The sequence below is a fragment of the Microchirus variegatus genome (assembly GCF_963457635.1).
Source record: "Microchirus variegatus genome assembly, chromosome: 8".
Classification (NCBI taxonomy): domain Eukaryota; kingdom Metazoa; phylum Chordata; class Actinopteri; order Pleuronectiformes; family Soleidae; genus Microchirus; species Microchirus variegatus.
In genome coordinates, this window is record NC_139809.1 from 13,576,989 (window position 1) to 13,590,130 (window position 13,142).

Sequence of the window (13,142 nt, forward strand, 5' to 3'; positions counted from 1 at the left end):
TCTTTCAGCTGAGAGAGAGAGAGAGAGAGAGAGAGAGACTCCACCACCACTTCTATACACAGCAGGTACACACACACACACACACACACACACACACTGATACACAGCAGGTGCACAGACTTTATGCACTTTGTTCTCTATGTTGTGAATGAATAGAGATAAAGCCTACACTTTTAACTTTTCATATACTTTTGCAATATATTAAAGGTGCCATACGTAAGCATGTGGCCAAATACGGTTTAGGTTTGGTTTTCTGACGTAACTGGCAACCCGTGGTTGCTCGGCAGCTGAGACTCTACTGACTGCAATGATTGGTAGTGGTAGGTGGCGCCACATGCCAAAACATGATTTCAAAACATAAACATGATTTGCAGTCTGTAAAAGATTTTTTTTAATGCAAATATTTTGTCTGTACTGTTGTTGTTGGTGAGTTCAGTTTGTTATATGAACATTATTCCTGAGTCTCTGTGACATATTAGGAGGATTTTATGGCCAGTTGCTTTAGATTTATTACATAATGCAGCTTTAATTATCACAGAATCGTTGTATCGTGATATTATTGGTATCGTGTGGTGAGGTACACCCTGCAATTCCCTCCCCTGATTAATATGCATTAAATATAGATTTAAATGATCCATTTTAACATTACAACGCTGCAGTGGGAGGTGTCATGTCTGTAATCTACATGTTCTTCTTACATATTCATATGTAACATATATGTGTGTGTGTTTGTGTATATATACATGTATATATATACACAAATATATATATTAAATTGAATGTATCTATCTATATATATATTTAAAAACAGACTTAGTAACAGCCTTTTTTTGGTTAATGTTACATTATGTAAAATAACTTAGTTCCTTTGATGTTAAAATGTTATATTATGTGCCACCTTTTCCTTTCATGAAATGAATGATCCATTCAAACTTATTGGGACTGTTAATGTGTATTTATGGACTGCCCTCTAGTGGCACGTATGTATGTATGCCTGTTTTCTACTCTTGAACGTTTGATTGTAATATATAAAGTAATGTAAATCAGTGTAATGTAATTTAATATTTAATAATAAGTAATAACAAGAAATTAAGAAGTTCAAAAAATCTCGGTGAACAATAGGTTTATATATACATTATTGTTTCCTGGTTGTTTACATCAGTTTAATGTTTTATTTTTTGTAATATTCATATGTAATATAAACGCATTTTTAGTTTTTGCTAATTGTTATTAAATTAAGAAATATATGATCATATGTTCAGAGATTACAGCGACAGGTCACGTGCATCTATAAAACCGAGTGAACAGCTGACTGTGACGTCACTCTCCAACATGGCGGACTGGAACAGAGGTAGTGTTTGTCGACACGTATTCATCTGTGGAAGTTTAGCAAACCGCAGCTGTAGCGGCAGCAAAGAGCGAATATTACAGACGAGGGTGTCTCTGTGAAACGACAGCAATGTTTGGTGGTGCGTTTAAAGTCCGGGTCTGTGGTCTAAAAGTGGTGCTTTCACTTAGCCAGCAGGCTAATAAGTAGCTGAGGAGTTTAGTTGCTAAGTACTTAGCTGTGTAAAACCAAATCAGCTAGTCAAGCTGTTGAGTTGAGTTAATTTAATTTAATAACTAGTGGATGTGTATGTGTGTGTCAGATATCTATAATTTAATTATTCCTGGTCAGAATGAACATGTCAGTTATTCATAATGATGTTTTCCCTTTCTAATAATCAGCACAAGGTGAATTATGGATAGCTAGTGCTAAATTATGGCTATTCCTATGCCTAGTCATAATTTAGCTGCACATATTTACATATTGTGGACATCTACAGTTTATCTACAGTTTACTACTGCAATGATTATTCCTTACTAAAGTAATTGTCAAATACTTTGGACATCTATTAATCGGTTTGAGTGTAATCTGGTTGAGAAATCCTTAAAACTGTATAATTTTGGTTTTTGGGCAAAACAAGACATTTAAATCATTCCCCGGTTTGGGAAACACTGAACAACATTTTTCAAGATTTTCAAGTACTCAGTAAATAGAGAATACAAATAATTGTGAAAGTAATCATTAGTTACAGCCCTACATTGTTTACATGAATGGAAAAAGTGATGTTATTTGTCTAAGGAAGAATTAAGTTGTGGTTTTCTAAAATCCACCGTTCGTTTGTGTGTTTGTTTGTTTATAGGTCATGACTCTGTGGACGATATGCTCGATACAGAAAACAAGCGACTGGCTGAGAATCTGGCCACCAAAGTCTCCAGACTGAAATCTGTGAGTCCTGACCCATATTTAGCTTCATCATCCTTGGATATTTGGACACACATGTCAAGAATCATTTAATCATTCCTTTTCTACAAACAGTAAGTGTAGTGTTGAGTGTAAAACCTTACATTTCCATGTGATCACTTGGCGGTTTCTCTGTGTCTGACAGCTGGCGTATGACATCGACAGGGAAGCTGATGATCAGAATGACTATCTGGACAACATGGTGAGTCCTTTTCATCTGTGAAGACATTTTCTTGTTATTTTCTGAGGGGGGAAAATACACTAATAGAGTTACTTTTAAGTCAAATATAGGCCTGCTTCTCTGTTCAGTCCCTTCATTATGTGAAGTCCATCATGTTCAATCAGTGTTCCTTTTCACTGCAACTCACCTCTGTCCTCTTCCTGCTCCTTTTTCCCTCTCAGGACTCAAACTTCCTGAGTGCGACTGGCCTGCTGAGCGGCAGCGTGAAGCGTTTCTCCACCATGGTCCGATCCAGCAGAGACAACCGCCGCATCCTCTGCTACGTCTCTGTGGGCCTAGTGGTGGTCTTCTTCGTGCTCTACTACCTGATTTCGAGGATTCAGCGCTGATGTGACAACCGGATCGGACTCGGGAGTCCCTGTGGACAGAACTTTTTTTTTACGTGAGAAAGTGAAGGGGGAAACTCGAAAGAAAACACTTCGATGAGTTGTTGAACTGACTCTCAAAGCAAACAATATTTGAGTCTCTAAAAAAACAAAGAAAAGGATGTGTCTTGTGGACTAAAGGATTTTGTGCTTGATACTTGCGCTCATCATCCAGTAAGTCCTAATATGAGCAATGAGAGGGCGGAGCCTGAATGCAGATGAATAGAGCATGATATGATGATAAACCTGTCCTGAAGTGTATGTTGATTATAAAGTAGCTGTCTCTGGTTCAAACAACACAATTGAATTTACACATAGATGCACACAGTACATATATATATGTATATATATATATATGATATGACTCTGCTGTCGTTCTGTCAAACTGTGTCACAATGACAATACATTTTAATTTTGATAATGAGATGGCTACAGAAAGGTCAACAAACATTGGGATTTAAAGGTCAAAGTGGTTTGACGTTGTTTTATTTCCCCTAAATTATATTGCAGGTTTGTTTTAAGGATGTTTGTCGCTGTACAAAGGTACATGTATAATTTATATTTTTAAAAAAGCACTCTGCTTATCTGCTTGAAATGTGGGACTGGGACAAAGTAGGCAACGGTTTGGCACATAACAGCAGTTGTTAATGGGGGGGTAGTGGGAAACATTCAGACATTAAATGGGGTCTATCCTGCTCATGGGTCAAAGGGGCATTTATTTTTTTAATAATATATATTGTACTCATTGATATTTTTTTTGACAAAGACAGAGGGACATTTAAAAGGATCAACAAAAAAGCATAACATTCCTGATACTGATCAGCCCTAACACACTTATTATTATCATTATTATTTTCAGTACACATGTAATAAAGGGTTTATTTTTGTGGAACTTCATTGAGATAATTGCTTCTTCTTCTTTTTTTTTTACACTATTTATGATTATTGTTTAGCTTTATGTCTATATTTTAAATCTGGTACATATTTTATTTTGGTAACTAAGTATTTACACAAAAACATGATTTCTGAGGGTCTAAATATAAATATATTTTTAGTCACTGTATGTTTGTATATGTTTCATAAAACACATAATGTGGCCTAGTAGTACAGATGGATTGTTTGGATTGGATTTAAATTACTAGTCACGGAAATGGCAGTAAAAGTTGCTACAAACATTATATTATGCAGATTTGTTACTATGTTATATATTTGTTCTGTAATAATTTGGAATCAAAAGTGTGTCCTCATATAAAAAGTTTTGGAGACATAATTGCTCCCTATTTCCATGTTCCTTGTGTTCTTTTCTCTGTGTGTGTGTGCGTGCTTTTATAGCATTGGCCACTGTGTGTCGCTTCGTGTTTTTTCGGCACTTTTCGGTGCATCGTTTACTTCATGAAACAACAGACGCTCGGCTCGCCCTCGTCTCTCTGCTTCAGCGTAATTCGTAATTCTTTCACACTCTGTGATATTTTCCGGTGACATACCATCGATTTCCGCGACCACAGACCATTCCAGTGCTTCCCCAGTGGCGACACTGGTTCGTGGCGGACTCGGCTGCGCTCGGACCCGCGCTCTGCCTCTTGTGTGCTCCTCGGCCTCGTTCGGCTCTTGTCGTTCCGTGGAAGGGGAATGGACGAAGCGGACTCGGCCACGAAGGCGCTCGGGCTGGATGAACCGCCCATCGTCGAGCCGTCGGTGGAGGGAGTGGGCTCGGATACCGAGTCGGAGGCCGAAGTCAGCACTATGGGAGTGAAGGCAGAACCGGGAAACATCGACGTAGGAGCCGAGTCCTCGCCGAACCCAGACGAGGCCGAGGCTGCATTCGCTGGTAAAAGGCGGGCTTTAAGCTAGCGTTTAGGCCGCTGCTGCTGAGCGGGGAGGCGCTAAAATACAAAACTGCGGATGATGTTACTGGTTTGTAAACGTGGAGAAAAAGCGAGTACACAGTGGAGTTAACGTGTTTTTAAAGTCAGTGAACACTCACGCACGAAACAACAGTGTTATATTAACAAACAAAAACAGGTTATTATGACTCACCTCAACAAAATTCAACAGTAGTTCCTGATTTATTTCAGTACTTGTTGTTGTTGTCACTGCACCTTTAGAGAATTCTTTACCTTTTTGCCCCCCGTTCCCTCTGTGAACATGATTGTTCCGGATAAAAGTAAACAGAAAATCCTCGGGTTTTAGAAAAAATAATTCATATTTTCAGATTTACTGACTGAACACATTAATTCACTGTGATTTCCATTATAATGGATAAATGAAACTTACCATGATAATGACTTGTCAGTGAAAACTCTTAAAACAAATCCATGTGATTTATAAAAGTGAAGGTTTAGACGTCAGGGCCTGTCTAAGCTTTTTGGGGCCCTAAGCAGAGTTTGATTTTGGGCCCCCTCCCACCACATCTTAGTAGCCGGTGCTCGACTATTATTGATACAAATGTAACGTTATAAATTACATTTGTCATTTTTTTTTTAACTTAGAGTGCAGTAATATTATAAAAGTGGCCTAGTATTAATTTACACTTTAATATTCAAAGTGAAGTACAAAGTGTGGTCATTGTGAAATTGAATTAAAGTTTAAACTTGGCCATTTAATACTCAAAATAAAACCAAAATAATCTAATGCTATTTAGACATATCCAAATATAAATATATATGTTTCTTTATGTTAAAATGTTTTTTTTTTACACACTATTTGCTGCCCAAATTTCAGAGGTTGTTGAGATATTATATCAATCAATAATCATCACAAAATAATCACATTGATTAAAATGTATGATGTTACCATTTTGGCCATAAATGAGAATGAATATATGTTAGAAAAAAATATACATCAATAAAACAAGAAGTTTTATATTGCTGTTTAAAGGCCCCCCCGTAATACCTGGACCATACTTTAGGCAGCGCTGTTGTACAACTTAAAGGTTTGTATTTGTTGTTTTTCAGAAGTGACATCTGTAACAGTGGGGGATGTTCACACTGCGGAGGACAACGTTTTCACCGTCTCTGCGTCAGGAAGCCTCCCCGAACATGTCCTGGTAGATCAACACACACACACACACACACACACACACGATTAGTGTCAGTCAGTAATGTATGCACAGTCTGTTTCGCCGTCACATCAGACGAGCTTCACAGAGTAATTATCATGTCAAAGGGCAGCCTTATTTTCTTCAATGTTGTTCAATGGATGAAGCATCTTTAATAATAATTCACATTTGTAATAAATCAGATTAAATGTGATTTATAATGCTCTAGAGAAAAAAAAACAAAGCACACATTTAGGCTGAACTGAGCCTCATATATTCTGGCACACATGCACACATGTATACATCTTCAATCATGGCTGTAGTTACAGCTCTTTTAAGAGGTGTGTCCCAATAATAATGAGGTGAAGTGCAGATTTATGAATCATTAAATGTTCCTTGAACACACCGTTGGCCATGGAGTTATAAACTATTTAGATGGAACAGCACACACTGACATCTACTGGTCAAACATGTTCTTTAACACTCTGTACACTGTGTGTACTGTGGTACATAGGTTTTTTTTAAAAACACTTTATGGGTGTGTTTTCTTACAGAGTGGGAGGACCACCCTTCAGCTGGGCGAAGGTCTCAACACACAGAAAGCCACTCTGATTGTGGTCCACACTGACGGCAGCATCGTGGAGGCTGCTGGCCTCAAGTCTGCCACCGCCATTTCACCAGGTGATGAGGCAGAACCTCATTTCTGAGGAACGGGTTGAGTTCTGGACTCAGGTTTGAGTTGTGGTTAAGTTAAGGTTATAGTTAGGAAGTAGCTGGTTAGGGTTAAAGTTAGGGATAATGCTTTGTTTTCTGTCCAAATGAATGGAAGTCAGTGCATGTTCTTAAAATGGTAGTTGGATGAACCTGTGCATGTATTTATATACACTTTGTGAGGTCCAAAAACCTACCTTGACCTGATTTTAGGGTTAGGGTTTGGGTTTAGTTTAGGTTAAAGGTGCATTATGTAATAAATCTAATGCAACTGGCCATAAAATCCTCCTAATATGTCACAGAAACTCAGGAATAATGTTCATATAACAAACTGAACTCACCAACAACAACAGTACAGCCAAAAATATTTGCATTAAAAAAGATTTTGCAGACTGCAAATCATGTTTACCTTTTTTTTGAAATCATGTTTTGGCATGTGGCGCCACCTAACGCCGTCTACCAATCATTGCAGTCAGTAGAGTCTCAGCTGCCGAGCAAACACGGGTTGCCAGTTGCGTAAGAAAACTAAACCTAAAACACTTTTGAATTTGAAATATAGTAACCGTTTTTGTCCACATTCTTACGGCAGCTTTAAGGTTAGACACTTAGTTGTGGTGGTTAAGGTTAGGGTACGGGGCAAGGGAATGTGTTTGTCTGTCAATGATGTGTCCTCACTAAGATAGAAAAACAAGTTTGGCTGTGTTTGTGTGTCTAAGAGTCCTGCTCTCTTTCACGTGTTTGAACCACATTAAAAACAATACGTTTTTTAAGGACTGTGACCACTCTCTGAGGCTGACCTGTGTCTCCTTCTTTGGTCCCTTAGGTCCACAGACCACGCCCACCCGGCTGAGTCCTGCACAGGACAAAGACTCGTGCTCCAAGTACAACTGGGACCCCTCGGTGTACAACAGTGAGCTGCCCATACGCTGCAGGAACACCAGCGGCGTCCTCAACAAGAATCGACTGGGATCAGGTGACTTGACGCGCGCTTTTAATTCTGGTTTCAAACGGACAACAAAACCAGTTAAACCAGTAACTTCAATGGATGAATCCGGTGAACTGATGCCCAAACCCATCTACTGCTCTAGAATTTATGGAAATCCAGTTATAACGTCTGGTCGTTGGGTCATTTTCCTGATATTATCTGAGTTGTGTTGTGTTGTGTTCAGGGGGCAAAGGTCGCTGCATCAAACACAACCAGCAGTGGTTCACTCCCACCGAGTTTGAAGCTATGGCCGGAAGAGCGAGCAGCAAGGACTGGAAGAGGAGCATCAGATACGCAGGCAGACCTCTGCTCTGCCTCATACAGGTACTACATGACGACTATTACCTCAGGATTACTGCAGTATTACTGCAAAGACACGGCCCTGTTTGCTCGTTGGCTGTTTGTCTGTAAATAAATGCCCCGCCTTCTCATCGAACAACGGAGAATGGAGGAAAGAAAAGTAAAGATGATTATTGTGATTGTGATTTAAATTCTGTGTGCAGGAGCGCATCCTGGTCCCCCATGCTGCGTCCTGCACCTGTGCAGCCTGCTGTGATGACCTGACAGCGGTGAGTGAGTCACCTTTGATTAATTAACATCTTTTTAATATTAGGTTGGGGGAAACTCGAGGTACCTTATAACTTTTAATTGGGTCTATCCATGTCTCTGACTGTCTGTCCCTGTCTCTCTCTCTGTCTTCAGTGTCCAAAGGAAGGAGACACTCTGGCAGCAGAAAACATCACCATGGTAATCTTAATTTGCTTTCTGTCTCCTGGATGTGGTGTCTGGTGCTTACATTTATTATAATAATATTAAATTTTATTTGTCGGAGCTTTTCTAGACACTCAAGGTCACCTTCCATACAATACAAACACATGAGTTAAGAACAGGAGACTATGAAAAACAATAAAACTGGACAGTGCCAATGTTTTGTCATTTCCTGAAATGTGCTTTTCCCTCTCTGCCTGGCTCAGACTGGTCCAGTGCGTCTCTTTGTCCCGTACAAGAGACGGAAGAAGGACACAGACCCTCCAATCATCCCTGCCAAAAAGGAACTTCCTGTCACCAAGAGCATCACACTGACCCCTGGAACCACATGTACGTGACCTCCAGATCTACGTTGTGAGCTTTCTGAAACCTCATGTTTGACATGTTTTGTCTTCCGCCCAACAGTCACCGTGTCCCCATCAGGACAGTTATCTCCTACTGGCACTTTGACCTTTGACCGCAGCCCGACAGCGGACAGCGCCGCCGCTGCTGCTGCCGCCATCATCTCTGACAGCTCGGCACAGGCTCGGCTCGACAGCAGTGAAGTGTTTGCCAGCACTGCAGGTACCACTCGCCTCTTTATACCCCATTCCCACTGGTCAAAAAGCAATTTAATACTGATTTTAAATTAGTTTTTTCAGTAGGGATATGTTAAATTTGCATTTACTCTTGGGTCAAACAACTTACCGATGAACACGTTTTTTTCTTTAACCTTTAGGGGCGGTTGTGTGTGCATTTTATGCTTTTCATTCTTGATCATTTTGGCTGTGTTCATCCATGCATATGGCAGGGATTTTTTATTTAAAAGTGTTACACTCAAAGCGTTAAGTACAAAAAATGTCCCATTGAAACCTGTTGATTTCAACTCCATTAAAACATAATACACATATTTTTAGCATAGTACGACCTAAGTGAACACGCTACTATTTTTCAACTGCTTATTTTTGTGGATAGCACTCAATATTTTAATTTTATCAACTGAAATATCAATTCAAATGAAACCTGCGTGACACACAGTAATAGTTGATGAATTGACACAACCACGAGCAGCAACTGGGTCAAACCATCAGTTCGTCTAAGGGGTGGCAACTTTGAAAACAGCAGCCCTTGTTGCGTCCCTCCTAACCCTAACCCTTAATCTTGAGGGGTTTCCCACAATCCCTTGCTTGCCGATGAGCGGCAGTCTATCCATCATTCTATCAGGCTCTCTGAATGGCTGTTGTGCTGCGCTGTAATGAGCTCTCAGGAGAGAACGTCTCTGAGGGCGACTGCCACTCCTCATCCCCGTCTCACTAACTGATTGATGACGGCCTCCTCTGTGAAGGACCAATCACAAGTCGATTCACTGTCTTCTCGCTGCAAGTTTTTCACGTACTATGTCTGAGAAATGTTTTCGAGCAACGTTTTAGTGAAGAAAAAGGACACAGTTAGCCTTTTGTCACTTGAGTTAAGTTCTTTAAAATCCTTGTTCAGTCTAATGTGACTATTTGTACACCTTCTCTGAAGCATGAATATACACTACCATTCAAAGGTTTATACACTTGTTTTTCTTGAACACAGAAAGAGCCTTTAATATTTATATCAGGTATATGGAGGCTGCTATATTGGACCGCCATGTTGGGTTTTTTTTTACAGTAGCCCACAATGGACAAACTTGACGATAACTGCAGTCTACATAGGTTCTCCAGGGATATTCAGCTGCATTTTACACACTTAACCTTTAAGTCACTGCAGAAAGACGTCGTATATTCTTTCCTCACCAAGTCAGAATGATCCGTTTTAATCTAAATGTATCCTCGCAGCCTTCTACACACACACACACACACACACCTACCCTGACACGCAGGACGTGTCACATCACAGCGTGAGATAAATGTCCAGTTATTCTTGGACCGAGTCTCAGTGGACTTTGAGCTGCCAGCAACTCCATCGTCACAGGAATAATTTTCACCGACATTATTCTGTGGAAGTAGGTCAGGAGTGCACACAGTGACCTGGATCTGCTCGGACCACCTGCTCGTGTTTGATTCTGCGTACGCATTTATCATCCGAGCTGCTGCAGGTGATGAAAGTGTAGCGCTGAGGGTGAACGGCAGGAGTCCAGACAACTATTCTGTATGATCATAAACATAGAATAGATTACGCAGGGAGTGGAACAGAGAAACCAGTAAATATACACAGACACTACAGTTATTGGTTAAGTTGCTGTTATAAATAAATATAATAAATCAAACTAATACTTTTCCTCTTCTCCTTCAGTGCTGACGGCTTTGCCAGAGTTGGCCGTGACTCCTCAGCCTGTCCAAGCCAAGATGGCGGTGACAGCAGAGGCGGAGGGGGAGGTGGAGGCGGACGTGGCGTCTCCGTCGTCGGGCCTGGTGAGCGGCCTGGAGGTGGAGTCGGCGGCGAGCGAGAGCCCCTCGAAGAGCACGTGGTTCTACCTGGAGGAGATGGCCAACACACTGCTGAGCAACGTCCAGCAGCTGAGGAGCCTGATCGAACAGGCCAAGATTGCGGCGGGGGACGCGGCGGCGGTGTTCAAAGGGCAGGGAGGACGCAAGGAGGTGAGAGAGAACACACGATACTTAAAGGCGCCATATGTAAGAATGTGGCCAAAAACGGTTACTACAATCAAATTCAACATATTGAGGTCTTTTAGGTTTGGTTTTCTCCGCCATTGTAGCTCAGACGTAACTGGCAACCTGTGGTTGCTCGGCAGCTGAGACTCTACTGACTGCAATGATTGGTAGACGGCGGTAGGTGGCGCCACATGCCAAAACATGATTTCAAAATTAAACATGATTTGCGGTCTGCAAAAAAAAAAAAATAATGCGAATATTTAAGCTGTACTGTTGTTGTTGGTGAGTTCAGTTTGTTATAAAAACATTATTCCTGAGTCTGTGACACGTTAGGGGGATTTTATGGCCAGTTGCTTTAGATTTATTACATAATGCACCTTTAATACTGACTTAAGAATAACTTAATATCGAGTTATTTTTTGTATGTTTTTTCATCATACATATGTTTTTAGTGTGAGATGAATCATTCCATATCAAAACAAACACTTTTATTTTGAGATTCTATGACATTTCATTATTATTTCAGTATGTTTTTCTCTTTTTTGTGACTTTTTTGTCACCTGACGGCCTCTTACTGACCAAACTAGACACTTTGAGGTGGAGACCCCTCTTCTATATGATTTGTACAAATAAAAATATGATTTATGTCCTAGAATAATGAACTGTGTGTGGTATTTAAGAGGTATTTTCTCTCTGTGTCTCTGTCTTCAGTGTGGTTTCAGTCCGTCGTTCCAGAGCCAGATTTCCTTCCAGCAGCCAGACATCTCAGATGTCAAGAGGACCTCTGACATTACAGAGATCATCATCAATGTACACACACACACACTCATTGTTAAGACATCTGTCAGACTTGTCTGTGACTTGTGTGTGAAACCTTGTGTTGTGTTCCCTCTGCAGCAGATGTGCGTCAACTGTGGTCGGGTGGCCATGAGTGAGTGCACGGGCTGTCACAAGGTCAACTACTGCTCCACCTTCTGTCAGAGGAAGGTGAGGCTCAACTCCACACACTCGTGTCTCGTCACGTACCCAAGTTAACGGAGAAAAAGAAGTCTTACTGCAGGAAGTATAAACAGCAAAGAGTTAGACACAGTAGACCTTGAGCTTCCAGCATCAAGCCCTCAAAGGCAACAGTAAACTCCTATTGTATCTATCTATAAATGCAAGGAACGTCTATTAGTCACATATCTGTCACATGGTTTTCTTGACAGGCTTCAAACTTTGCAGGTGACTTACTGAAGGCACCAGTGCATGCAGTGCCAACTTTGACATAGTTTGGATAACAAATGCATGGGATACAGGGAGATATAGGGTATTAAGATCCTTTAAATGTTTAAATTTAAATGTTTTAATTCATAATTAATTGAATGTTCCTGTCCCAAAATATTAAATATCAGCTCAGGTGTCAGTGAGTTCTTTCGTTTCCCTGCAGGACTGGAAGGATCATCAGCACACATGCTGTCAGTCAGCAGGGGGCATGAGCATGCAGGAGGAGGAGCCGATCACAACCATAGATATGGACAAAGTGAAATGTTGATGTCATCATCATCATCATCATCGGACAGGAAGGAATTTCCACACTGTGAATGTTTCCTGCACACAGAGCAGCACATGGAGAAGAAAGTCTGTGATCTCCTCAGAGACGTTTGCTCTTTCGACGCAGTTTGATGTCGGTGGAGCGAAAATATGTAATAATTCAGAGATATTTTATATTTTTATTCCTTATGTTGTTGTCGGTGGTTCTTATCTCGCTGTACAGTATTTTGAAGCTGCTTTACGACAGGATCGCGAGAAAAACAGTGGATCATCATTGCTCTTTTGGACATGTGCACTTGTTTCATATGTGAAGGATGACTCACTACAGACAGTATTTCTCTCAACTGGTTTTGTCACCAGTTTTATTTAAGATTTATTGTCCCAGTCTCTTTTAGACTCTTTGCTGGTTTTAGATTTCTTCCATGATGTGACAGAATCAGTCATGAGGCTTTGAACAGAGACTGGAGGGGGTGCATAAATGTCATTCTCTCTCTGAGTTACATTCTGCTGAAAGATAATGATGGAAACCCATGATTTAAATTAATTAAATAAAAAGTCTGAATGAATGTGATTCAGTTTTTGTTTCCACATAAAAACCCTAAATATAAGCTTGTTTTTCTATGTATATATTTATGT

The 13,142-nt window shown here is 40.4% G+C and overlaps 2 protein-coding genes across 3 annotated transcripts; both read left to right on the plus strand.

The window, feature by feature from the left end:
• Positions 1 to 2,190: 2,190 nt before the first annotated feature.
• On the plus strand, positions 2,191 to 3,785 carry bet1l (Bet1 golgi vesicular membrane trafficking protein-like). The gene is made up of 3 exons (XM_083893150.1): positions 2,191 to 2,272; positions 2,433 to 2,489; positions 2,690 to 3,785. The coding sequence occupies exons 1-3, from the start codon at positions 2,207 to 2,209 to the stop codon at positions 2,855 to 2,857; spliced, it is 291 nt and encodes a 96-aa protein (XP_083749276.1). The 5' UTR covers positions 2,191 to 2,206; the 3' UTR covers positions 2,858 to 3,785.
• A 554-nt stretch (positions 3,786 to 4,339) lies between these two features.
• deaf1 (DEAF1 transcription factor) lies at positions 4,340 to 13,028 on the plus strand. Of its 2 annotated transcripts, none has more exons than XM_083893146.1 (13): positions 4,340 to 4,721; positions 5,848 to 5,939; positions 6,485 to 6,611; positions 7,465 to 7,614; positions 7,811 to 7,950; positions 8,130 to 8,195; positions 8,329 to 8,373; positions 8,601 to 8,724; positions 8,800 to 8,958; positions 10,654 to 10,958; positions 11,685 to 11,783; positions 11,871 to 11,960; positions 12,403 to 13,028. In XM_083893146.1, the coding sequence occupies exons 1-13, from the start codon at positions 4,523 to 4,525 to the stop codon at positions 12,505 to 12,507; spliced, it is 1,701 nt and encodes a 566-aa protein (XP_083749272.1). In that variant the 5' UTR covers positions 4,340 to 4,522; the 3' UTR covers positions 12,508 to 13,028. The 2 variants fall into 2 exon arrangements, with proteins under 2 accessions (XP_083749272.1, XP_083749273.1); XM_083893147.1 differs by having other exon boundaries at positions 11,874 to 11,960.
• The last annotated feature ends 114 nt before the right edge of the window (positions 13,029 to 13,142 follow it).